The following is a 26,171-nucleotide window of genomic DNA, read 5'->3' as shown; positions in this document are numbered from 1 at the left end:
CGGACGAGCCCGACGACCTAAGCGGACCCGACGACCCAAACGAGCCTGACGACCCAAACTAGTCCTTCCAAATCATTGAGCACGAAAACCCGGACGAGCCCGACGACTCGGACGTGCCCGACGACCCGGAAGTGCAGGACAGCGCAGACAGGCCCGACAAACCGAACGAGCTCGACGACCCGGGCGGGAACGATGACCCAGACGGGCCCGATGACCCAAACGATCTCGACGATCCAAACAGGCCCGAAGACTCGTACGAACCAGACTATCTGGATGATCCCAACAACCCGGACGGTTTGAAGGGGCCCGTACGTGTTGTCGGGCCCGTTCGAGGCTCAGGCCCATCTAGGTCGTCGGGCTTGTCTGGGTCGTCGGACCCATTCGAGTTGTCGGGCCCGTTCGGGTCCTCGGGCCCATCCTAGTTGTTGGACTCGTCTAGGTCTTCGGGCCCGTCTGGGTCGTTGAACCTGTTTGGGTATTCGGCCCCGTCCGGATTGTCGGGCTCGTTCAGGTCATCGGGCCCGTCTTGATCGTCGAGCCCGTTCGGGTCGTTGGACCCATCTGGAGCATTGGGCCAATGACCTAAACGGGTTGGACCGGGCCATATTGACGAACTTGATGGCACAATCGTGCAGTATGGGCCGTCAGGCCTCTAGATCATCGGGCCACCGAGCCTGTCTGGGCTTCCCAATCGGTCCAACTCGGGTGGGTTGTCGGGTCTAACCAATCCGGTTGCGTAGTTGGGTCTGCCCGACCCATCTGGGTTGTCGAGCATGTTTCCAAATTTATCATGAACTCAAAACATAATTAAGCGTAAAATAAATATTGTTAAAATTAAATTTTATCTCACAATAAATTCAATTTTTTTTCCAAACAAGAAATTGAAATTTCAGGTATTTTAATTTCCTTATCCAAACAAGTTATTTAAAAAATGAATGGAATTTAATTAAGGGCAATTCAAATACAAAGCATTTCAATTTCTAAGCATTGTTTAAATGCTCCATCCAAATACAATGTTAGGGATGTAACATGGAAAGTTTTATATGTTAATGGGTTTAATGTGAATATTAATGGTACAGTAAATGATTGTTCTGATTTAGCTTAATGTGTTGATAATGTGTTGATACATTTAGAGAAAATAAAGGTGAATATGTTAGTGTTTTTTTTAACTTTAATAGGGGTGCGAACTTTTATTTATACTAAGTTTATAGGGGACATTTATGTTTTGGAGCATGCTTGGATGTAGGATTTAGGATTTTAGAGGTTTTGGTTGGAGAATAATTTTTTTCAGTATGTCATGGTTTTTTGGATCAATAAGTGATTCCTTGGAATCTTAGGAGGAGATGACGTCAATGTTTGCATTTTTGTAAATATATAGTTCAAAATTTTTCATGTTTTTCTTGAGGACAATTATTGTGTTGATAAGTTAGCTAATTTAACTTTGATTTATAAAGAATAATACAAGTGGTTTAATTTTTTACTTCCAAATATTTATTTAAATTTTTTTCTTAATTGATATCATTTGTTTATGTTTCGTGAATTATAATTTTTATAATAAATTTAGTGTGATCTCCGATGTTTTATATTATTTTACTTTTTTTCTTTCAATAAATTTCCATTCAAGATGCCCACCATAATATTTATAATTATGCAATTAAATATATACCTTGTATGTAAGATCACATTAAATTTTTTTATAGCTTATTTTCTCTTTTTATTTATTTTTTATTGCTTTTGTTATTACCGGTGGGATTCTTATCCTCTGTAACATATACAACTATCTGAGCTTGAGTCCATTTAAATCTAATTTCTAACTTTCTATCACATTGATATGACATTCTAGTCTCACACTCATTAACGGTGAATCAAATCAATCAATTAGTTGGTACTGTTTACTTATAGTTTTAGTAATTAACTAGTATGAGATTCGTGTTTACGCAAAGGTCGTTTTTTTTTTATAATTTAGATTAAAAAATTAATATTTTTATTGTTATATTTGAATAAATTATTTATTTATATTATTATATTTTATTATTACAATTACATATATGATATTTAAATAATAAAATAAAAATTAAATAATTAATTACTATTATTTTTTATAATTAGTTAATTAAGAGTACATGGAAGCTAATGTAATGTTAAAATTTTAAATAGAAGAACATTTAGTTATAGTGAAATTAAAACAATAATAATATTGGAAGGTTTTGACATATGGAATAAGAAAAAAGAAGTTAAACTTAAATTATTTTGAATAAAGAGTAACATTCAAATATGAATAAAGCAAAAACATACTGTGAAATGTAATCTTATTAAAAATTTAACATGAATTCAAGGTTAAAGTTAAAAAAGAAATACATAAGATATTGCTATCAATATAGACATTGACTCTAAGTTAATTGTTTGATTTGTATGCACATATTTTATGATCAGAGTGATTAGTTATAATATTATATTAAAATAAAATCTATATGTGCATAAAATGTGAGTATATTATGAACTTTGGTCCCGTGCAAAAATATTGTCCACACATGAAGAGTCAACTTAAAAAAATGAAAAAATGTAAATATATTGTGAGATGATATGGTCATTATTAAAAAAAGTAAGAGTAACCTGGAATTGATGTTAAAAATTTTAAACAAAAATACATGTAGGTATCGTTATCAACATAGACATTGAATTTATAATAAAAGTTAAACATAATACAATTTTTTTTTATAATTTAGATTAAGAAAATTAATATTGTTATTTTTATATATGAATAAGTTATTTATTTATATTATTATATTTAAATAATAAAATAAATAATATTTTTAATATTATTATTAGCATTTAAATAATTACATGTATAATCATGTGTCATGAAAACTGCAGGATCATTTTTGGTGGATGAATTTTCTTTCAGAGGAAGAGAATGAAAAATGGAAGAGAAATTCACATTAATAACATGCATTGCAAATTGTTGCATAACGATTCTCAATTGTAACAGTTTAGTTTTTTAAACAGCATTTGCAAGAGTTTCAATTAAAAATATAATAAAACTCTAATTTGCTACCTCTACTTTTGTGCGAAATTCTAATACGCATTCACACACATGACAATCTGCTCTATGAGGTGACTCAATATTCCTGTCCATTCTCACAAATGCAAATACCTGAAAGAAAATTAATCCAGCTCAATGCAGATAATGAAATTAAACCTTACATATGTGCAGTGTCTCACAAGTTATCAACATAAGTTGAGGGACAGAATGGAAAAGAAACAATGGACAGTTATCATAGTGACTGACCTCTTCGCCACAATTTGGACACGCACCTTTTAGTGCCACCAAATCATTCCTCCACAGGCCTTGAAGTACCTTAACTGTGAAAGGACAGTTAATTGAATACAGATGTAGAAGTAGTGACAAATTGACAATATCATCAATATTTGAATATTTTGAGGTATACAATGAAATTTTCCTATAAGGAATTCATAATTGAAGGGAAAAAGCATAAGATATTGAAGGGAAAAAGCAGAAAAAAAGGGTTTTTACCTGAAGCTGAAGCAATAGGGTAGCCGATGATAACACCCAGCCCAAGGAAAATAAAGTTGTTCAGCAAAGCCAGAAACCCTACTCCAAGTGTTTGGCTACCAAGTGATACGCCTGAATCGAATGCATTTTGATAAGCCATGCCAACAGTGTATGATATGGGCCCAACACAGGCTAAACTGCCAAATGCAAGGAACATGACCCATGTGCTTGCTAAAGCAAAAACCATAGAAATATCTTCCTGCCCTACGACCACATCTTTCAATATTGTAGAGAAGAAACCAAGAAGAAAGGAACACAAGGCAGGGAGCCCTATGCATTCTAGCCAGATAAACATATAGCAAGCTACAGACATTCAATAGAATAGAAATACAACAATCATATCACACACAAATAGAAATTCATGAGCCACTTAGTAACATGTTTGAATGAGTGAAAAGGAAAAGGAAGAAGAGACAAATAGCAATGCATTTTTTTTTATTTGGTTGAAAAGAAAAACTAAATATTATCTTTTTAAATGTAGGAGTTATTTGTGTGTCATCTTATAAGTTACCAACAAATTCTTCTTATTATTAATATTATTAATTATAACACTTAGTAATCACAGTGACCAATACGTAAAGATTTCTTTAAACAATGACTATTAAAATTTATCTTAAATGATTCTGTTATATAAGAGTGAAAGGCATAATAAAGAGATAGTGCAACAAAAACTATGTTAGTACTTGTGTTATGCAGAATAAAGAGATAGTGCAACAAAAACTGTACCTTTAAAATAAAAAAGTCTTTTACAATTGCCCTTGTAATTGATTGAGCCAGCCACAAAATAAAGGGAATGGCTGCAAACCAAGTTAGAATAAAACTATATGGCTTTGGAATCTACACTTAACAATTCACGACATTAGCTAAATCATTGAAGGTGTAACAATATATATAAGAAAAGAATGGAAGAAACCAAAACAAATCAAAAACTTAAGCAGGATGAAGCTCTCACACACAGAAAAAATGAGAGTTACTCACAATCCAAGTGCAACCACAGTAGCTGGGGCGTTCAGCAGGAACATCTTCAAGTAGTCAACAGACAGGTCACTGTAGACCTGTAAAATGATTCCAATTAGTAATTAAGGAATTAAAATATCTAACTTTTTAACTGATCTCTGTCTAAGGTTCAATGTTCAGAGAATGATTGATTCCCTTCCAATTTTTTATTTAAGAAAAAAAATCACAACCATAACTCGGCATTGCCTAGCAATTAATTTCTCCTTGAAATCTGTTATGAAAATTACATTATAGAAACAACTGGGAGATGCTCATTCATTTCCTCTGTTTTCTTCAAGTGCACAAGAGATCAACTTTTAGAAAACATAGATATACTCAGACAGAGTACATTCATACTCCAATGAATCAAAATACAAACAAATTTAAGAACAGAACAGACAACAGAATTTTAAAATAGTAAACGGACAAGGACTTAATTTTTCTATCCTTCCATCTTCAATCCAATTCAATTTTCAAACCAATCTCTTCCCTTACTTTCTTTCCCTTGTATAAAACAGAAGGAAAGCAGAAAATTGCAAATACATACTACAACACTTTATTCTAAACTACTGAGAGTGTGATAAAAAATTAGCGACCAAGATTTGAGATCACAACCCATCAGAGACAGGTGACAAAAGAAAATAAAATCACCTTTGCATCAGCAAATGTGGATTGCCTCCTGATACTGCACTTAGGATACTTGACAACAGACTTCGAACCAAGACAACAGAAACTGCCAATCCAATAGAAGCTAGATGGAATTTCGTCATACACAAGACAAGCAACATAAAATTAGAGTTAGCATATATACTTTGTTTTGTGAGTAATTTAACAGAGTTTGGTAGCATCAGCAATAGAGTTTCCCTTCTATAAACAACACTTACATCATTCTCTTTTTCTCTTCCCTGTAATTCCTATACCTTAAAAATGAAATGTACACTAATAATTTTATAGAACCCAAAAAACCATAAAAAATGTGACAAAAAAAAGAAACGCAAACACACATGTCCCAAATTCTAAAATCTCACCATATCTAGAACCAAAGGTGCAACCCTCCTCCTTCAAACTTATTTGGCAGACCAAAACAATGCATGTCATCTAACACCAGTAAAGCACACATCCTCGAAATTGAGGTCAAGTCAAAATCATTTGAGAATGATGCATTAAGTGTAGGGACATCCTTTAAGGTCGACTGTTCTGAGAACCCTCCTCTAGCAATTGTGATAACACCTAGTCAAGATGAAATTAAATAGAAAAAATGTTCAACATTTTCTGATAACACAACTAACCTGATTCACCATCCCAACCATGCATTTAAAAACAATGACTAAGCCATTCTAAGCAAGAGTGAAAACCGAGGACCACCACTCTCAACAATTCACATACTTTGTTATTCATGCTTCTAAAGATAAACTTTTCAATTAATAAGAACAATAGCAACTATATCCAAAAAAAGCAAAAGTGACCATTTATGTCTCGTTTCTTATTTTATTTATTCGTACAGATCAAGGGGAAATACATTACGTTTAACCTCAGAAAAAGTAACAGATCCAAGCAATGCATGGTTGGGGGATTCTATGTCATCTGGGGTCATGAATCACAACATGATTCTGGAATGCTTCCAACAAACCAATGCTTTCTTCCTTCATGAAAACTTTCGCTCCTTCACCACATAATAAGAATAGAAGATACAATACAACTTTTAAAGTCTAAGGCTCCACTTCATTTTGTGAAGAAACATTCATACAATGAAAGCAAATACATGCCTGGTAATTTCAAAGTGAAAAACTAAAATCTCATGTTATTCATATTAGAAAGAAACTACCATGGTCATGTTTAACAATGCAGCCTGGTTTGTTATTAGTCCCAAGTAGTCTAGTTACCTTCTCATCCAAGTTCCAACACGCGGCATCATTTGGATCTTTGGTTGGGAGTCAACATTGAAGTTGGCCAAACATAACCCCCTTGCTATCAATTATTGGCATTGCTTTCATCTTCCTCATTAGATGTTTAAAGTTTAGCAGACCATGTTTGCTATGAAACATACATCCTGCAATTTCAGCCACAGTTGTGTGTTATAAGTGTATTACATTGACAAAAATATGTAACCTCAATAGTAGTTTAGAATCAATGTTCTAACATTACAAAATCATTCGTAGATTATAATTTTTCCAATTGGTAAATTACATAATTAGATATTGCGAAGGTAAAGATAAATCATGTTTACATACCAGTTGGAAACGGTGCAAATGATTTAACACATCTTGCTTTTATAAGTTCTAGATTTTCAAAAGTCATTACCATACCATCATCTGCAACACCCCGTAGAATCAATTTGGCCATTGGAACCCTGATCAAACACAAACAATGTGGGTAAAAACTTTTCTATTTCCAACATCCTTTTCTTTCGTAAAAACTTTTAAATGAGAAAAATAGAAAATGAAAAATAAATTAACTCACATAAACCAATATTCAAATACCACTAAATCTGTAAAATTAACTTTACAGAACCAAACAAATCCTGAACTTACCGTTTATCAACAACGTATCAACAAAATCCTAGAAGAAAAAAAAATTTGAAAACCACCAAAAGAAGATTAAAAGGAAGAGACAAACTAACGAAGAGAAATAATAGTACCATCCTGAACACCACCATCATCGGAGCCAATGCCTATCCATGTCGTCGTCCTCGTTATATATCACGACTCTCTTTGATACGTAGAACTTCTTCAAAAAAAAAAATCTAAAACACCATGAAATAAGTTCATATAGGAAAACAAAACCTAAAAATCCTATAAACAAAATAAAGCTTAACAGGAAGAAGAAAATCCATCATAGTTACTCCACCATGAAAGATCTTCACATGCTTGTATGAAGTTTAGTTACTTTCTCGGTGTCGGAAAGTGGGATTCATTCGTTGAGAGGTATGGATTATAGAAATGACCCACTTCATGTTGGTGGGTTGGCTGACCAGAAAGGTATGATTTTTCCCACAATTATTCCATCACAGTCATTTAAAATATGGTCTTTCAAAATAAAGGTCGGCGCCCAAAATTGGTGCACATGTCCAACTGAAGTAAATCTATCAACTCAACTCAGAGTACTCTTTCCTTTCACCAATTTCAGAAGCGGGAAAGTCTAAATGACTATTTAACTCAAATGCTTAAATGAAAAAGAGGTTGACAGAAAGGTTAAAATAGTATTTTCCTGATCACACATGAAAGACCGGAGAAAACATTTCTAAAACAGAACTAATTGACGAAAAAATCTGATAAATGGACACGTGTCAATTATTGAAAATGGGGTATTTTGGTATTTTTCAAAGGTGTTTGTTTTCATATATTTTAGACTGGACTATGGACTTGCATAAAAACATTACTATTCAATGTTGTCAAAATTGGAGAGATGGTTGAATCAATAAAATTACAAGTTGAAATTAAAAGTTTAACTTGATTTGTACCGTTTTTAGTTAAATATTATTTGTTTTTTATACATAATAGTCTCATCATTATGTTTTAACCGAGTTATTTTATTCTACCTCTTCGAAAGAAAAGAATTTAAATCAAAATACTTAATAGCATGACGGTAGATTTATATAAAACTTCAACCCAAAGCACACATAATGGAATCGTAGACAGTCAAGTAAAATTCAATCCATGAAATCATTTGATCTATGGACAACATTGTTGTGGTAAGGATTGTAATGCCAGAGGAATAATTACCACAAGACATGGAGGGGGAGGTCATAAGCGTCTATACCGTCAAATTGATTTTCAACAAAATGAAAAAAACATATATGGTAGAATCGTAACCATAGAATATGACCCTAATCGAAATGCATCCATTTGTCTCATACACTATGGGGATGGTGAGAAAAAAATATATTTTACACCCCAAAGAAACTATAATTGGAGATACCATTGTTTCTGGTACAGAAGTTCCTATCAGAATGAGAAATGCCCTACCTTTGAGTACGGTTTGAACTATTGATTTACGTAATTGGAAGTAATCAACTAGGTTTACGGTGAAACCTAGAAATCGATCATTGATCCAATTGAAGTACCTCTACAGGATAGACCTCAACAGAAAACTGAAGAGTATCTTTGTACGTGAGAACAAAAACGGTAAAAAAAAAAGTATATTTTAAGAATAATTCAATTTCTCAAAATTAACTTATAAGATATGTAAGATGAGGGTTATACTTATATATTTGAAATTGGTTTTATATCTAGTTGATATGAAACTTTAACAAAAAGTATATTAGTAGGATTATTTTAGTACATCAAATCAATTTAAGTACACCTTTCTCATTCAACCTTCTAAGGTGCATTTTAAAAACACAAATAATATCTCAAATATGATAATGGACTCTTGACAAAATATTACTTGGACTTGATATTGAAACTATTATTTTAATTTATTTTAAATCCATTATCAACCGTAAATCTATTAAAAACTAATTAATCAAAACACATTTCTTAATTAATTCCCAACTAGTAATACAAGAGAAGTTAAATTGTCTCGCAGTCAAAACTTTAAACACAATAAAATTTTCAATTTTTGTTATTTATATGTTGGAAAACTTTTTAGTTTTACAAAACAGCAGCTCATACTTACAATCTAAAAATACCCTTCATCAAATGTACATTTACATAAATATTTATGATCGTAGTGTCTAATATGAATGTGAAAGTCTTCGAAAAAGAACCACTACCTTTTACGTCGCTTTAGCACGAGGACAGGAAAACACCCCCTCATCACCGTTATTCGATGGAGCTATGGTAGGATCATGTCAACATCATGTACAAATTTACTTACCACCCAGTATTCATTTTAGATTTTATTCTATGGTGAAAATCTTAAACTTGTTTTCCATCAATTATACGCATTAATTCACTCTTCTTTTTCCAACTACCCTCTCAACTTGATCACCAAGGTCTTAATCTTCATTAAAGGAAGAGAAAATGATGTATAACAATACTTCAATATTTTTCTTTAGCCTTATCTTAGTTTAAGTGAATTAACATTACATTATATTTTTGAGATTAAATGTGATTTTAAAGTCTGACATTTAGGAAAATAGGAAAGTTAACTATTATATAAAAAAGAAAATTGATAAATGATTACATTAAAATTTTAAGACCAAAGGTGATGTTCTTGCGAATTGATATATTTTTTGTTATGGTGTCTCCTTAAACAAAGATGCTAAGGTAAGGACGATCTTGAGTTGTTATTTCCTTTTATTAATGGTCTTGCTTTAAAGTTTAGTCAGGTTTAGGTTATTGATAAAATGATTGTTCTCGTAAGATTAAGCATTAGCCTGAAGAGAATACTGCTTCACATTTCTCACGAACTTTTCTGAATTCGAATTATTGTTATAATTAGATATTGAAAGCAAAGCGGCTCCTATACTTCTGGTATAAAAAATCAGGAGATATTACATTGCACTCCATAACAAACAGAAATATTATTTTAATTTTTCAAATAATGTAAGGTTTCAATTCATAGTGGCTTGATGGATTATTACGAAAAGAAGTTTACAACTCATGACAACGACGCATAACACATGTTTCGTTAGACTAGTCAGAGCGAAATGCGCCGATGAACACAACAGGATGAACACAACAGTCGCTATTTGCGCATTAAGTAACCAGACATTGTTGCTCCTTCATTCATGGGTTCTATGTCTGTTCCACTGCACCGAAATCCAAGTACAATATCTCCTTTAATTTTTCACAGCAAGTTGCTAACTTAAAACACCATGAAGAACCCATGGTTCTTCTGCATCTCTCTTCTCACCCTATTCTTCTCTTTCTTCACCCACAATTCCCTTGCGGCTCTCACAACCGTATCAGCAAACCAAACTCTCACCGGGGACCAAACCCTCGTCTCTGAAGGTGAAATCTTCGAACTGGGTTTTTTCAAGCCGGGTAATTCCTCTAACTACTACATAGGCATATGGTACAAAAGGGTCACCAAACAAACAATAGTTTGGGTAGCAAATAGAGACAACCCTGTCTCTGATAAGAACACTGCCACGTTAACAATATCAGGTGCCAATCTAGTTCTCTTGGATGGATCTTCTAAACAAGTTTGGTCGACAAACATGAGTTCTTCTTCCAGTTCAAACTTGGTTGTAATAGCTACTCTCCTCGATTCCGGGAACCTTGTGTTAAGAGAAAGGCATAACGGTGCTTCTGCTTCAGAACCTCTGTGGCAGAGTTTTGATCACCCAACCGACACGTGGCTTCCGGGTGGCAAAATCAAACTGGACAATAAAACAAAGCAACCTCAGTACCTCACTTCATGGAAGAACAACGAAGATCCTGCGACGGGTCTTTTCTCTCTGGAACTAGACCCCAAAGGAACCACTTCTTATTTGATTCTTTGGAACAAGTCTGAACAATACTGGGATAGTGGTCCTTGGAATGGGCACATTTTTAGTTTAGTACCCGAGATGAGGGCGAACTTTCTCTACAATTTCACGTTTGTGTCGAACGACAAAGAGAGCTATTTCACATACTCCATGTATAACTCTTCAATTATATCTCGGTTTGTGATGGATGTCTCGGGGCAGATCAAGCAACTGTCGTGGTTGGAGAATGCTCAGCAGTGGAACTTGTTTTGGTCACAGCCGAGACAACAGTGTGAGGTATACGCGTTTTGTGGTGCGTTTGGGAGCTGCACTGAGAACTCCATGCCGTATTGTAATTGCTTGCCGGGTTTTGAGCCAAAGTCACTGTCTGATTGGAATCTGGAGGATCACTCAGGTGGGTGTGAAAGGAGAACGAAGTTGCAGTGTGAGAATTTGAATCCCTCTAAAGGGGATAAGGATAGGTTTCTTGCGATTCTCAACAAGGCGTTGCCTGAACATGCACAATATGTGGGATTAGGGAAGGCAGGGGAATGTGAATCAACTTGCTTAAACAACTGTTCCTGCACGGCTTATGCATATAACAGTAGGGGGTGTTTCATTTGGATTGGCAACCTTTTGAATCTGCAGCAGCTATCTTTAGATGATAGTAGCGGAGAAACTTTGTATCTCAAACTTGCAGCATCTGAGTTTCATGATGATAAAAGCAGCAAGGGAACTGTTATTGGTGTGGCTGTGGGATTGGTTGTTGGCATTGGGGTTCTCTTGGCCATTCTTTTGTTTTTCTTGATTAGGCGAAGGAAGCGAATGGTTGGAGTAGGAAAGCCTGTGGAGGGTACGTTGGTGGCATTTGGGTACCGAGATTTGCAGAATGCAACGAGGAATTTCTCTGAGAAATTGGGAGGAGGAGGGTTTGGTTCTGTTTTCAAAGGAACTTTGGGAGATTCAAGTGTGGTAGCAGTGAAAAAGTTGGAGAGTATTAGCCAAGGAGAAAAACAGTTCCGGACGGAAGTTAGCACAATAGGGACAGTGCAACATGTTAATCTTGTTAGACTGCGTGGATTCTGCTCTGAAGGTGCCAAAAAGCTGCTAGTTTATGATTACATGCCAAATGGCTCCTTGGATTTCCATTTGTTCCACAACAAGAACAGTAAGGTGTTGTTGGATTGGAAAATGAGGTACCAAATTGCGTTGGGAACAGCAAGGGGACTAACTTACCTTCACGAGAAGTGTAGAGATTGTATCATACATTGTGATGTGAAGCCAGAAAACATTCTCCTAGATGCTGAATTTTGTCCCAAGGTTGCAGACTTTGGCCTGGCTAAGCTTGTTGGAAGGGATTTCAGCAGGGTCCTCACAACCATGAGAGGAACAAGAGGTTATCTTGCTCCAGAGTGGATTTCAGGGGTGGCTATCACTGCAAAAGCTGATGTGTACAGTTATGGAATGATGCTTTTTGAGTTTGTATCCGGTAGGAGGAACTCTGAGCCATCAGAAGATGGCCAATTTACCTTCTTTCCAACCTTTGCGGCAAATGTTGTTGTCCAAGGTGGTCCTGTTGTTAGCCTTTTGGACCCTGGTTTGGAGGGCAATGCTGAGACTGAGGAGGTGACTCGAATAATAAAAGTTGCTTCATGGTGTGTCCAAGACAATGAGGCTCACCGGCCAAGCATGGCTCAGGTGGTTCAAATCCTTGAGGGGATCTTAGAGGTGAACATGCCTCCGATTCCAAGATCCCTTCAAGTGTTTGTTGAGAACCAGAAGAGTTTAGTCTTCTACACCGACTCAAACTCCACACACAGTTCACAGGAGAAGAGCAACGTTTCTATGACCTCCTCTCAAGCCAGAAGTAACATCTCTTCAACAAGCTCCAAGTCCACGGGAGGAGAAAATTAGAGTACAAATTGGTTTCTCTTTGTTAATAAAGGTGACTAATGCCACTTTTTGGCTTTTACTAATGTAATTGTAATGTATGGTGTAATCATGAGATTTGTTTTTCCATGTTGGTTTTATATTCAATCAATATGTTCTTTGACATAGTTGTTACTGTACTCATTGATTTGGTTTTTTCCTATTGGAATGCAACAAAGATGAAAGGCAATTTTCATTAACATTAACTTTGTTTTTGTTTTAAGCTTTTATGATCACAATTTCATGTTGTATTCTATCTGGCTTCATAATTTTTGTATTTAAACAAATGTTATAACAACACTGTTGTCTGTTAAAAATCATGGCGGCTGAGATCCTCCGACAAACACATTGCAGCTCTATGCCAACTGCCACATCTTCCAACTCGCTCACGCCAACAAAGGAAGAAACTTCCCACAATCCTGAACTATCACTCTCACATTCTTCATGATGAATCGAGGATGGAGTTAAACAAACCCATTGATATGTTAAATGGAAAGTTACAAATGCGTTGGGTGGTGGTTTGATATTAATAGTTTTCTGTATATGACTCCATTTGTATCTTTATGGGAAAAATGATATGAGTAGATAAAAACCAATCATTCTCCTTTTCTATTACCTAAGCACATATAAGAATTTTTGCTTGATTTCTCCAATTCACTATTGTACCAAATCTGTATTTTAAAATAATTGAAGATAAAGCAAAAACTGTAGGTATAAATTTATCATTGTATTATTAAACCAGAAAAAATAATATGCCACAGACAGAAACAAAAGATAAAGACTAGAATTTAAGTGTTCTATGATTAATTGCTCCTGTAACAACCAATTAATTAAGTTTGGTTATAAAATTTGACCACCTTATTTTCTAAGTAAAACAAGTTTTTTTATATAGCTAGACAACTATATATATATATACATATATATATATATATATATATATATAGGGTTTATATATGTATATATATATATATATATATATGTATATATATATATATATATATGTATATATGTATATATATATATATGTATATATATATATAATTATAAAGGTTAATAAGACCAGTAAACCAGCATAAGGTTTTCTAAAGTTTTTTCCATTTTTCAAATCATAATTAAAGAGTTTATTTTTTGATGATAAACCAATCATCAAGGTTTTGACAATGTTTTGGTAAAGTCTAGCACTTTTGCTATTTAAAATCCCAAACGTAAATAACACCAGTGTCTTTTAAATAGCGGGAGATAAAATCTCTGCAATAACTGAGAATAGAATCAGGAGCACAAAATATAGCATGAAAGGTACCAAATAATCAAGAATGGTTCATGGCAAGAACTTTTCTGCTGTTAAAATGAATACATGACGTGAAAATAATCAAGAATCAAGAAACTTAACACCGAAGTTTAAATAAAAAGAATCACCTTCGGACGACGGAGAGGAGAATGAGTTTACACAGAACGGAGTTTACTTTTTCATTATTGATAACATCAAATTGTGTAAGTCTTCCCTATTGATTTTTTACAGCTTCTATTTTAGTCTTGCTCTTGTAGCAAAATGTCTAAAAAGTTGTGTTTGGCTTCATTTTATTAATTATTTTCAGGTACTTTAGACCAATTCTCCAGAGCTACGTTATAACACTACGCCTTGTTTATATTTTTGTGTAGGTAACTTAATCAGCTGTCATATATACATATTAAATGCGGTGTGGTGATTAACCTAACAATCAACGTTCAATCCCTAACTGCAGAGATATTGTCCCAACAAAGCTAATGTGAAATGAGATTACTTTCATTGAATAATAATATGAAACCAACATGGAAAGACAACAACTACACTTGTGACAATAGAAAAATGTCAGATTTTGTATTGGTAGCTTGAGTTGGCGAAGGAAATTAAACAAAATTTCTTAGTAGTCAACAGACACTTGAGGAAATGTTGGAATTGGAGGTAAATTCACGTCCAAGATCCCATCAAGGATATGAACAACCTGACCCATCGTTGGCCGGTGAGTCTCATCATCTTGGATACACCAGGAAGCAACGGTTGCCATTCGAGTAACCTCCTCGGCGTCAGCATTTTGTTCCAAACAAGGATCCAAAAGGCTAAGAACATTGCCACCTTGGGCAACTATGTTTGCTGCCTTGGTTGGAAAGAACCTAAATTTCCCATCTTCAGAATCAGATAACTCATAATAAGAGTTCCTCCTACCTGACACAAGCTCAAAAAGCATCATTCCATAGCTGTACACGTCGGCTTTGGCAGTGATAGGCACCCCAGAAATCCATTCTGGAGAAAGATAGTTTTTTGTTCCTCTAATTGTTGCCAGGACCCTGCTGAAATCCCTTCCAACAAGCTTAGCCAGGCCAAAGTCTGCAATCTTGGGACAAAAACCAGCATCTAGTAGAATGTTTTCTGGCTTTACGTTACAATGTATAATACAGTCTCTGCATTTCTCATGAAGGTATGCCAATCCCCTTGCTATTCCCAAAGCAATTTGGTATCTCGTTTTCCAGTCCAATACCACGAAGTTCTTGTTTTGGAACAAGTGGAAATCCAAGGAGCCATTTGGCATGTATTCATAAACTAGCAGCCTTTTGGTTCCTTCAGAGCAGAATCCATGGAGCCTGACAAGATTAACATGTTGTATTGTCCCTATTGTCCGAACTTCTGTCTGGAACTGTTTCTCTCTTTGGCCAAAACTTTCCAACTTTTTCACTGCTACCACACTGGAATCATCCAACGTTCCTTTGAAAACAGAACCAAACCCTCCACCTCCCAATTTCTCAGAGAAATTCCTCGTTGCAGCTTGCAAATCTCTGTACCCATATGCCACCAGCGAACCCTTTGCAGCCTTTCTTGATGCCACCATTCTCTTCCTTCGCCAAAGAATGGCCAAGAGAATCCCAATGCCAGCAACCACTCCCACAACCACACCGATAATCGTCCCCTTGCTGCTTTTATCATCATGATGAAACTCAGATGCTGCAAGTTTGAGATACAAAGTTTCTCCGCTACTATCATCTGAAGACAACTGTTCCACATTCAGAAGGTTGCCGACCCAAATTGAACACCCGTTACTGTCATATGCATAAGCTGCACAGGAACAGATGCTCAAGCAGATTGATTCACATTCTCCTGCATTCCCTAATCCCACAGATTGTGCACCTTTAGGTAATACCACGTTGGGAATTGCTAGGAACCCGTCCTTATTTCTGTTGGAGGCATTCGAATTCTCGCATTGCAGCTTTTCTTTCCTCTGGCACCCTCCTGAGTAATCCCCCAGATTCCAATCAGACGGTGACTTTGGCTCAAAACCCTTCAAGCAATTACAAGGCCCCATCGTTGAGAACTCGGAGCAACTCCCAAACGCACCGCAAAAGGCATATACGTCACATTGTTTTCTCGGCTGTGTCCAAAACAAGTTCCACTGCTGAGCATTCTCCAACCACGTCATTTGCTTGATCTGTCCCGTGACATCTATCAATAACCGAGATATAATGGAAGAGTTATACAAGGAGTAGGTGAAATAGCTCTCGTTCTCGTTTGACACAAACGAGAAATTGAAGATATAATTCAACCTCATCTCTGGAACCAAACTGAAAATATGTCCATTCCAAGCGCCACTTGTCCAATACTGTTCAGTCTTGTTCCGAGTAATCAAATAAGAAGTGGAGCCTTCAGGGTCTAGTTCCAGAGAGAAGAGACCCGTAGCAGGATCTTCCGTGTTCTTCCACGAAGTAAGGTATTGTGGTTTCTTTGTTTTATGGTCGAGTTTAATTTTTCCACCCGGAAGGAACGTGTCCGTGGGGTGATCAAAACTCTGCCACGAAGGCTCCGAAGCATTATCATCAGCTCTGTCTCTTAACACAAGATTCCCGGAATTTAGTAAAACAGCTTCCACAACAGAACCTGACCTAGGAGAACTGGTGTTTGTTGACCAAACTTGATTAGAAGACCCATCTAAGAGAACCAAATTACTATCTGATATTGTTAACGTGGCAGTGTTCTTATCAGGGACATGGTTGTCTCTGTTTGCAACCCAAACTATTGTTTTTTGGGTGACCTTTTTGTACCATATGCCTATATAGTAGTTAGAGGAATTACCTGGCTTGAAGAAACCCAGTTCAAAGACCCCACCTTCGGAGACGAGAGTTTGATCACCAGTGAGCTTTTTATCAGCTGAAAGGGTGGTGAGAGCAGCAAGAGAAGGATGAGTGTACAGAGAAAAGAACAGAACCAGAATAGAAAGACAGAACCTTGGGTTTGTCATGCTGTAAATCCCACTGAGCAATTGCAGCGAGCAAACAAACAAATCATGATAATAGAAGGAAATTTCAACTCTTGTTGGAACGAGTGAGACTCGTAAGAACAAACACAAACTCAAACACGAATGAGACTGTTCTTGTTTGACTATTCAATAATATGATACGTAGAACAGTCGTCCTTCATGACGCGTTCGACCCACCCGTTTTTTTAAATAATTTATATATAATATTCTAAAAAAAATCTTCATGAACAAAATATAAAATACATTAACTAACATTTAAGTTTACCACTGTTATCTATGCTATTATTTAAAAAATTATAGTTATTTATATTTCTTTTTGGTGTAATCTTTTAATTATATTGTTTTATTTTGTAGTTAAGTAGATTAATTTATTTTTAATAAGATATGATTATATTATATTATTTTTTAATTAGAAAAATTATAATTTAATAAAATATACAATCTTACAGTTTTTCGAAGTAATTTTCCAAATTTTCAATTCAAAAATAATCATATAACTCTGCAACTTTTATCTTTATATCTTTATAACATTATTTAGTTTTACTTTTTTAAATCATGATATTTTAATAAATATGACATGCATTGTCCATTTGCAAATATCTTTTCGCTAATAATATATTACGTAGATAAAAATATAAATTAGACTGTTGGTGGTAATTGGTTATATGAGAAACTTTCATAAATTTGTAAGAAAGTTAAAATTCATTTTTATATAAATTAATTTTTAATTTAATATAAAGTCAAAAAAATAGTTATGAATATTTTAATATACTTAAACTATTTATTTAAATTAATCTAAATTACAAATTTTACAAATAAAAGGGGGAGGAATTAATTAGCCAAACGGACACTAAAATGGTTGATAATGAATTTGGGCCTGACCTCAATATGAGTTTTGTTTGAACTAAGCCCAGCATTTTTTTTTTTATTATACTAACGTCAGTTGTTTCAGCTTCCTCGTTTCCAAGTTGTCTCTCTGGTTTAGTATAGCGCTAAAGAGGAACGTCGTGTAAACTTGCTAAACCAGGTTAGTGATTATTCAACTTTTTCACGGATTTGGACTTCCCCTCTCACTTGTGTCTGTATCTCGAGCTCTCACTGTGGATTGTATATTTTTATTTTATTAGGGGTTGGATAACTATGTTATATGTAGTTTTACTCTATTATTTGATGGGGGATTTTAACCATATGACTATTCCTAGGTTGTGTGATTAACCTGTTTGATTCCTAGGTCAGAGTATGTTTCATAGTTCTATCAACCATTAAACAGAGCACTGCATTGTTGTTTTTTGAAAATCTTTGCGGTTCTTGATTTGTTGATTCAACATTAGCAGAATGAGGATGATGTCACATTGTGGATTGCAGCATGTACTATTCTCTCTGCAATTTAGCCTAATGATGCTAGTGGTGAGTAGGTTTCAACTTTCAAGGTTTCAATGAATTCTAAGGAAAGTCAGCATATGAAATTCTTGTTTCTCTTCTATATGCAATTTGTGGCACATTAGAGTGAATGTATGGTGGAATTAGAGATGATTGCATTGTGGTTGGACTTTGCATTGGCTTGGTCAGGATTGTTTAATTTTCCCCCTTTTCTGTTGTCTAGCGCCGTAATTGTTAACCTTGAACAATATTTATGTTTAGATCCTTTTAGTCGACAAATAAATCAGATTTAACGTGATATTTAGGAAACGTGCCCCCTTGTTTTCTAGGACAACGAGAGTGTTTAGTTTTATTGAGGTGGTTGGGCCCGAATGGTGTTGCTTTCGTAGTTGGAGTTATAGGCCTGTCACCTGACTAGTCTGTTATTAATCTTTTCATTGTATATTTGATGTCTAGTTCACAAATAAACAACAAGCAAGATGCGCTCGTTACTGTTGGAAGCTACCATCACAAAAATTTATGCCAAAAGGATGAAAAGAAGATATAAGAAAAGGCACTTGTCAAAGAAATGCTATGAAGATTTGCCAAGTATCCCTTCATTGTTGTTGGAAACTATCAGGAGAAGATATAGTGCCAAATGCAGTAAAAGAATACGCAAAAGAAAAAGAGAACTGGAGAAGGAATATTATGCAGATTGGTCTAGTCTCCCTCGCGGTATACTTGAGATGATTGCTGAAAAACTGACCTTTATCGATTGCTTATCGATCAGCAAAGTGTGTATGAGTTGGAATGCTATTCTTGGAGAAGAACTTCCTAGTTGGCAAAGGCATGGATTTCCTTGTCTCTTGGTGTCAGGTCAGCAGAACAAAGAGACCAGAACTTGTATCAGTATATTGGAGAATCGGGTTTGGGAGTTGGAGTTAGCAGAGGCAAATGGGATGTATTGTTGGGGATCATTTCGTGGTTGGTTGATTATGGTAAAAAATCTGGACTATTTCTATCTTGAAATTAACTTGTTGAATCCGTTTTCAGGAAGCCAAATTAGTCTCCCTTCAGTGTGGAACTTTTATCACAAGATAGTACCCTCTGGGCTTCCCTCTGAGAATAACTTTGTCTGCATGCTTCTACACAGCCAATGCCGTGAGTTAACCTTTTGGGTCACAGGAGCAAATTCATGGCGTAAATACAATAAATTAACAGGTGAGCCATTTGAGGATGCTGTATTTTGTAATGGAAGTTTTTATCTCCTGGCAGATGGATTTAATGTATGGCAAATTGATGTTCAAAGTATCTACTCCAACATTAACAAAGGTAATGATGATTTTGGAACACTTTCAGAGATAGAAACACGCTTTCATGAAGTAAAAAGGCCTGAGATGTTTGAGTTACAAGAAGGGGGAATATTGCATAATCGTCATACCAGTCAAATTTTAAGGTATCTTGTGGAGTCATGTGGGGAGCTTTTGCTTGTCTGTAGATATTTTAGTCCGAATCAACATACAGTGATTGAGACCCAAAAATTTGAGGTATTTGCATTGGACTTTTGTCAGTTATCATGGAAGAAGGTCGAGGATTTGGGAGATCAAATGATATTTTTGGGGAAATGTTGCTCAACATCCTTCTCTGCGAAGGAACTTGGAGTTGGAATTAAAAACAGCATTTACTTCTGCAATGATCCAACTATTCCTTGGTGGAATGAATGGGACTCTGATCATTTAAAAGGTATATCGAGCCGTTTAGGATTCAACCAGACCAACGTAAACAACTGGGGCATTTTCACTCTTGGAAATGAGGATGGTGAGCCCTTTTGCTTCCATGGTGATATAATCAATTGGGCATACACCTGGTTCACTGTTCCTTCATGGTGGTGCTATAGAAATATTCCTCCAATACGAAGCAATTAATATCGATCCCGAATATTGCAAGTAAGCAAACATGTGTTGTGGACTACTTGCCTGTGTTTTGCATGTGCATATCGTATTCGATGTTTTAGAATGCTCGAGAATTGTTGAAGATCTCTGTTTTTTTGTTGTTGTTCGAAACCTAGGCAGGTGTTTGGTGAACCTTAAAGGATTTTTCTACACAATTAAAGAACCTTAAAGGACATTAAGGTATAATTGGTATCTGTTTTGTGCATTCAATCTCTCGCCCATAAAATTATTAACGAGATATTTGGCGGTGGTTTATCTTGTCTCGTTAAATTTAGTTATTTGATATGATGATAGGACATGAATTATTATATTTATTTTGCCCTGTTTTTTGTGAGTCGTTAATTTGTATCTTACAGGAAGAAACTATCTAGGAAACAATAAGAAAATATTGCGTGCATGTGCAATATAATTGTAAAATTTGGCATATAACAAAGATACTCTATTACCTTTTTCTTTTTAATTTATTAGAGGTGTCAAATTGACACTTTATGAACCAACTCCACTCACCGATAAAAATGGCTGCTTGACGGTATTTTGGGCTTAGTTTTGCATACTTTGGTGAACTATAACCACTTGAGGCATGCTAACCTTTTCTCTTACACGTTTATTTTTCAATATTTAATTTATTTTTTCTTGATATTTTCATTTTTTTTCATTTTTTTTCTGTTTTGCTGCTATGAATTAATTAAGCTTTATTAAAAATTAATTATAAGTGTCACATTGGATTCCAACTTACATCAAGAGAGTCACTAAGACGAGAGCACATATTCCAAGTATATTTACTCAACTAAGAACCCAAAAGAGGCCAAAATCTCAACCGTGTACTTAAGGACGAACGAAGATAAAATTTATTCTGAACTAGGTACATTAATTATAGAATACATAATAAAAAATTTAAAAAATTGGTCAAGAGTTTGAAAGTGACTTTTAATTTTTCTATAAATTATTTGACGTGTTTCATTATGTTTAAGCATAAAATTTGGCAAAAAAGCTTATTTCAATGAATTAAGTCTGGGGGTTGAAGTTTTTACTTTTATAAATCATATTTAAAATACGCATTTGATAATATGGGTTTTATTTGTACGCAATTATTTTGGCTCATGATTTGTGTACAAGCATTAAATATTTTTTTAACATATAGAGCTTAAATTTTTCTTTTCTAATATAACTTTATTACACTATTGATAGATTAAAAAATTAGTTTTTATTAATTAATATAAAATTCAACAGTTTTCCTATACATAATAACACTATAATATGAGTGTAAACACATTATATAATTTCATGGGTATCATTGTGAATCATGATCGTTAGTAATTGAAAATTTTGGAATTTATCTTTTCATGAAATGAATAAAATATGTTTGACTGATAAAAAAAATTCAAGAATATTTATATACATTTTTGAAAAATAAAACATTATTATATTATTTTATTAAAATTTTTAATTTGTTATCAAATTAAAATATTTAATAAGAGAATTTTTTTTAATAAATTTTTATTTTTATTTGGAAAAACATGATTTTCACCTCCAACGTTTTTTTTCCTTTAAACACAGCCTCCTAAGAGACTAATAAAAAAATAGAGAAATCACAAAAAGTTAAAATATTTTGGTGAGCGAATTTAAGCAAATGCCACGGGTTTAAAGTGGAGTATTATTTGATTGGAAAATGATCAAATGACTATTAATTTTTACTACTTTTCTTACCACTTTACGTGTCCTAACACATTCCATTTTATTTTCATTTTAGAATTTAATTAAAAGTTGAATAATGTTACAGATGAAAGTGGGAGCTCACTTTCGCGCGTGGACCGAAAAATTCTCACTTTCTCACCTTATCCCATTCTTTGAAACATTTTGAAACAAAATCTTTTTTTTTTCCACTCTTCCGAAAAATTCCCACTCTCTCACCCTTACCCCATTCTCTTTCTAACAAAACTCCTTTATCACTTCACTCTAAAAAATTCCCAAACCTCTCACGCTTCCATTTAGAAATCCCACCCCCATTCTATTTGTTGTGAACCAAGTATTGGTTTTCATTGTAGAAACTGCAGCTGGAAAAATAATTTCCTTCCAAACTTGGTGGACTTTCCAAATCTGTTGGAAAAATGAACTTAAAAGGCAAATTTTTTTCCAAAATGAACTTAAACCTCGTTTACAACCACATTGATGGGTGAATTATTGATGTGCATAGGTTGTGTTCCAGCAAGTTTGGGAGACAATTGTGTATGCAGTTGCACTTTTCAAATCTGTTTTTTTTAATTTTCCAAAAAATCGTTGGTGGATTACACCTTATTTAGTCTTAGGTTCCAAGTTAATTTTTAAAATATGTGTCAGGAAAGTTTTCCCGCAAATGCAGAAATAGTTGGTTTAGAACAAACGGGGTGTGCATAGCCTAAGGTCCACCAAGTTTGTGAGGGAATTCTGTATCCAACTACACTTTCCAAATTTGTTTTATGTTTTGTTCAGAAAGGTGACTTTTGGGTTACTAGTTAATTGGTATTAGGTTGCAAGTTAAATTTAAAAATGGGCGAGGGAAGTTCATTCATAAATGCACAAATAGTTGGTTTAGATCAAATGCGATGGGGTTTTTGATTGGTGTGCACAGCGTCCACCAAGTTTGGGAGGGAATTCTGTATACACCTGCACTATCCAAATCTGTTATTTTACTTTTGTCCAAAAAGTCGTTGGTGGGTTACAACTTAATTGGTCTTGGATCGCAAGCTAATTACCCATATGGGTCAGGAAAATTTTCCCACAACGAAACCAATACTTGGTTTATAACAAATGGGATGAGATGTGTTATTAATGTGCAGAGCCTAGGTCCACCAAGTTTAGGAGAGAATTCTTTTTCCAATTGTAGTTTCCACAATGGAAACCAATACTTGGTTTATAACAAATGGGATGGAGGGTGGGGTTCCTAAATGGAAACATGAGAGGTTTGGGAATTTTTTAGAGTGAAGAGAAAAGGGGTTCTGTTAATGGAGTAAGGATGAGAGAGTGTGAATTTTTCGGAGTGAAAAGAAAAGGGTTTTGTTTCAAAATGTTTCAAAGAATGGGATAAGGTGAGAGAGTGAGAATTTTTCAGTCCATGCGCTCAAGTGAGCTCCTACTTTCATCTGTGACATTGTTCAGCTTTTAATTAAATTCAAAAAGAAAAATAAAATAGAATGTGTCAGAACACTTAAAGTGGTAAGAAAAGTAGTACAAATTAGTATTCATTTGATCATTTTCCTATTTGATTAACCACGTTCATAAATGCAAAATTAAATCTAACGTAATTCAGAAAGTTTATGATACTTAAATTGAGTATAATACAAGTAACGTTTCTACCTAATTTGATCCTTAACTATTTTAGACAATCAATTTTCTCATTAAATAAATGAAAAAAAAACTACAAAAATGTCAAAATTGATTCATAATATTATACTTTAATAACAACATAATTCCTAATTTACTATTAAAATATCGACACAAATATACTTTAACAAAAAAAATGGTCTACAGAAATTAAAAACAAGTTGTCCATATTATTAAAATACACATTCTAGCTTTTGACTGTGATTCGCATTTATTTTTGTATAATATGCAATTAAGATATATTATTAATTTTTATCTGTAAATATTATAATGCATGTCATATAAAAATTGATTAAATATATGGACATGCAAAATTTTTAAAGTATCTAACAATTTATTTTCTTTAATGACTAAGAAAATATTGTTTTTTTTCTTCTGACGTAAAAGATTCAGTGCCCATTACGAATGTTCCTTATTCCGACCACTCCTTCCACTACGCTCTCTGCGGCTATTCTTGTAGGCTTTGGATTCTACGCTCCGCAACTTGGGAACCTCTTTTGGCCAACAACAACTTGCGTTCCAAAGAGAGAAAAAACATAGCAACAACGATGTCCAAATAATAACGTTAACCTTACCCCAAAAAACCGTAACCACTAAGCTTACGAAAACCCAGTATATTCCTACGCACTGAAACTTCTTTTGCTTCTGTACTAGCTCTTTAGCAGACTCAATCTCGGACATATTCTTTGATTCAGATACCGGTGAGTTTGAAGATGAAATCGTCGAAGACCATTCAGAGGGCTTCGTTTTCGGAATTTTACTGTCCACAAAAACATGTTTCACATCACCGGTCGATGAACTTTCTGTGTATACCGAAAAACCACGCTTTGATCCAAAACAAGTTTGGCTGTCCAGATTTTTCTTGCGAGATTTTGTATTCTGCAGGAAAAAAAGATATCCAAGATGATAATTATGTCTATAACTGCAAAAGAAAAAAAAATGTAGGTTTTATGTATAGAAAGTTAGAAACTAAAACGTACACTAATCAACACGGTTTCAATCAGCATGGCTTTAATCACCTTAGAAAACGTTGGTTTTGGAGGATGAGGAACAACCTTCCGTGGCAAATCTTGCTCTGAAAACGTGGATTTGGCGGCTGAAATTCCGGTGAAGTGTTCGTCAGCGACGGGGATGCAGGCGAAACGACGACTAGAGGAGCGATCCACGACAGCCCTAGGTTGAAGCGTGGCATCCGTATCATCCACAGGACGGAAACAGGTTAAAAATCTCTTCTTTGAAACGTTTCTCATGGTTTTCTGGTAACGCAGAGAAAGGAGATGAATGAGGAGAGATGTTAATGAATTATAAGTTATATTATTGAGTGAAACCGTAGGGAGAAGATGAAAAGAAAGAGGAGCACTTTGCGTTTGACGAAAGGGTTTTGGATTTTGTGTTGAACAGAATCTTGAAAGCCTGCAATGACATGAATGTGAGTTTGGACAATTGCAGAAAAGAACACTTTGAAGTTGGCTTAGTGTGATGAGCAAAGGTGGTTTCATAGGTTTTGGTGAGTGAGAGAGTGAGGGATGAACAAACAATAGGGCAATTTTTAGAGTATTGAGAAGAAGATGTTATCAAGGATGTGATTATGACTCCCACTTTTGGAAGAAAAATCAGAGCTTTTAAACCCAACATCATTAATTGGTTCACCTTCAAAAACGTTTTGTTTTTTATTATAAAAGCAATACGTTTTTTAATTATTTTTTTTTCTGTGTAGATAGTACTTATGATCATTTTTGTTTTTAAGTGTTTATGCATAACTGTAGCAACAATAAAAAAATTTATAAATGTTAAGGAATGTTTTCTCGAAACTAAACTGATATGTTAGAAATTTTAGATTTGATTATATTTTGTTTTCTATGGACACTTTTGTTTTTGTTCTTTTCCGTTATGTTTATTCATACTGTCCTCATTGTTGTTTATTGAAATTATTAGTATTTTAGTCTCCCCCAATATATTAAGAATAAATGTTCGTTTTATATAACTGTAGTTTACAATGAATTAAGTGATTACACAATTATACTATACTATAAATAAAATTTAGAATAAATATATATATATATATATATATATATATATATATATATATATTTAGTATATATCATAGTTTTGGTTTGTAATAAACAATTTATAAAATGCGATAAAAGATATTTTAAACTATTGATAATTCCTTTTAACAATATAGAAATTTAATTTAGGAACATATATATGAAAACGATGGATGAAATAAAATAAGAGGTTATAAGAAAAAAATTCTTGAGAACATTTTATTGAATAAAAACTTTTAAAGATGCCAAACCCAAATACTAACACTGGAAATGTCCAAAACACAAGCGTTGACCATAATCCTCGTGTACATGGAA

At 34.3% G+C, this 26,171-nt stretch overlaps 3 protein-coding genes and 2 pseudogenes across 13 annotated transcripts; 2 read left to right on the top strand and 3 right to left on the bottom strand.

The window, feature by feature from the left end:
- Window positions 1–2,915: 2,915 nt before the first annotated feature.
- Window positions 2,916–7,661, bottom strand: LOC114185136 (PGR5-like protein 1A, chloroplastic). Of its 9 annotated transcripts, XM_085673027.1 has the most exons (12): window positions 7,418–7,640; window positions 7,209–7,297; window positions 7,102–7,129; window positions 6,802–6,920; window positions 6,454–6,620; window positions 5,455–5,800; window positions 5,222–5,321; window positions 4,553–4,629; window positions 4,301–4,371; window positions 3,536–3,877; window positions 3,290–3,363; window positions 2,916–3,154 (listed from the first exon to the last, which is right to left on the bottom strand). In XM_085673027.1, the coding sequence occupies exons 6-12, from the start codon at window positions 5,574–5,576 to the stop codon at window positions 3,044–3,046; spliced, it is 897 nt and encodes a 298-aa protein (XP_085529153.1). In that variant the 5' UTR covers window positions 5,577–5,800; window positions 6,454–6,620; window positions 6,802–6,920; window positions 7,102–7,129; window positions 7,209–7,297; window positions 7,418–7,640; the 3' UTR covers window positions 2,916–3,043. The 9 variants fall into 9 exon arrangements, with proteins under 9 accessions (XP_085529153.1, XP_085529156.1, XP_085529150.1 ...); XM_085673030.1 differs by lacking the exon at window positions 7,102–7,129 and having other exon boundaries at window positions 5,455–5,490; window positions 5,599–5,800; window positions 7,209–7,640; XM_085673024.1 differs by lacking the exon at window positions 7,102–7,129 and having other exon boundaries at window positions 7,209–7,313.
- Window positions 7,662–10,106: 2,445 nt separating this feature from the next.
- On the top strand, window positions 10,107–12,982 carry LOC114185134 (G-type lectin S-receptor-like serine/threonine-protein kinase At2g19130 pseudogene; annotated as a pseudogene).
- Window positions 12,983–14,616: 1,634 nt separating this feature from the next.
- On the bottom strand, window positions 14,617–17,249 carry LOC114185135 (G-type lectin S-receptor-like serine/threonine-protein kinase At2g19130 pseudogene; annotated as a pseudogene).
- Window positions 17,250–18,082: 833 nt separating this feature from the next.
- Window positions 18,083–20,718, top strand: LOC114183942 (F-box protein At2g05970). 3 transcript variants are annotated; one of them, XM_028071145.2, is made up of 3 exons: window positions 18,083–18,164; window positions 18,974–19,717; window positions 19,856–20,718. In XM_028071145.2, exons 2-3 carry the CDS (start codon window positions 18,997–18,999, stop codon window positions 20,419–20,421), a joined length of 1,287 nt encoding a protein of 428 aa, XP_027926946.1. In that variant the 5' UTR covers window positions 18,083–18,164; window positions 18,974–18,996; the 3' UTR covers window positions 20,422–20,718. The 3 variants fall into 3 exon arrangements, with proteins under 3 accessions (XP_027926946.1, XP_027926944.1, XP_027926945.1); XM_028071144.2 differs by adding an exon at window positions 18,472–18,544 and having other exon boundaries at window positions 18,111–18,164; window positions 18,974–20,718; XM_028071143.2 differs by having other exon boundaries at window positions 18,974–20,718.
- A 3,478-nt stretch (window positions 20,719–24,196) lies between these two features.
- Window positions 24,197–25,220, bottom strand: LOC146886505 (uncharacterized). The gene is made up of 2 exons (XM_085673068.1): window positions 24,789–25,220; window positions 24,197–24,687 (listed from the first exon to the last, which is right to left on the bottom strand). The coding sequence occupies exons 1-2, from the start codon at window positions 25,056–25,058 to the stop codon at window positions 24,208–24,210; spliced, it is 750 nt and encodes a 249-aa protein (XP_085529194.1). The 5' UTR covers window positions 25,059–25,220; the 3' UTR covers window positions 24,197–24,207.
- Window positions 25,221–26,171: the final 951 nt, after the last annotated feature.

This window comes from Vigna unguiculata, chromosome 5, assembly GCF_037176805.1.
Source record: "Vigna unguiculata cultivar grain cowpea cultivar isolate G323 ecotype 2 chromosome 5, ASM3717680v1, whole genome shotgun sequence".
In the NCBI taxonomy this organism is placed as follows: Eukaryota; Viridiplantae; Streptophyta; class Magnoliopsida; order Fabales; family Fabaceae; genus Vigna; species Vigna unguiculata.
The sequence above is the reverse complement of the archived record's forward strand: the minus strand, read 5'-3'. Positions and strand labels throughout refer to the sequence as shown.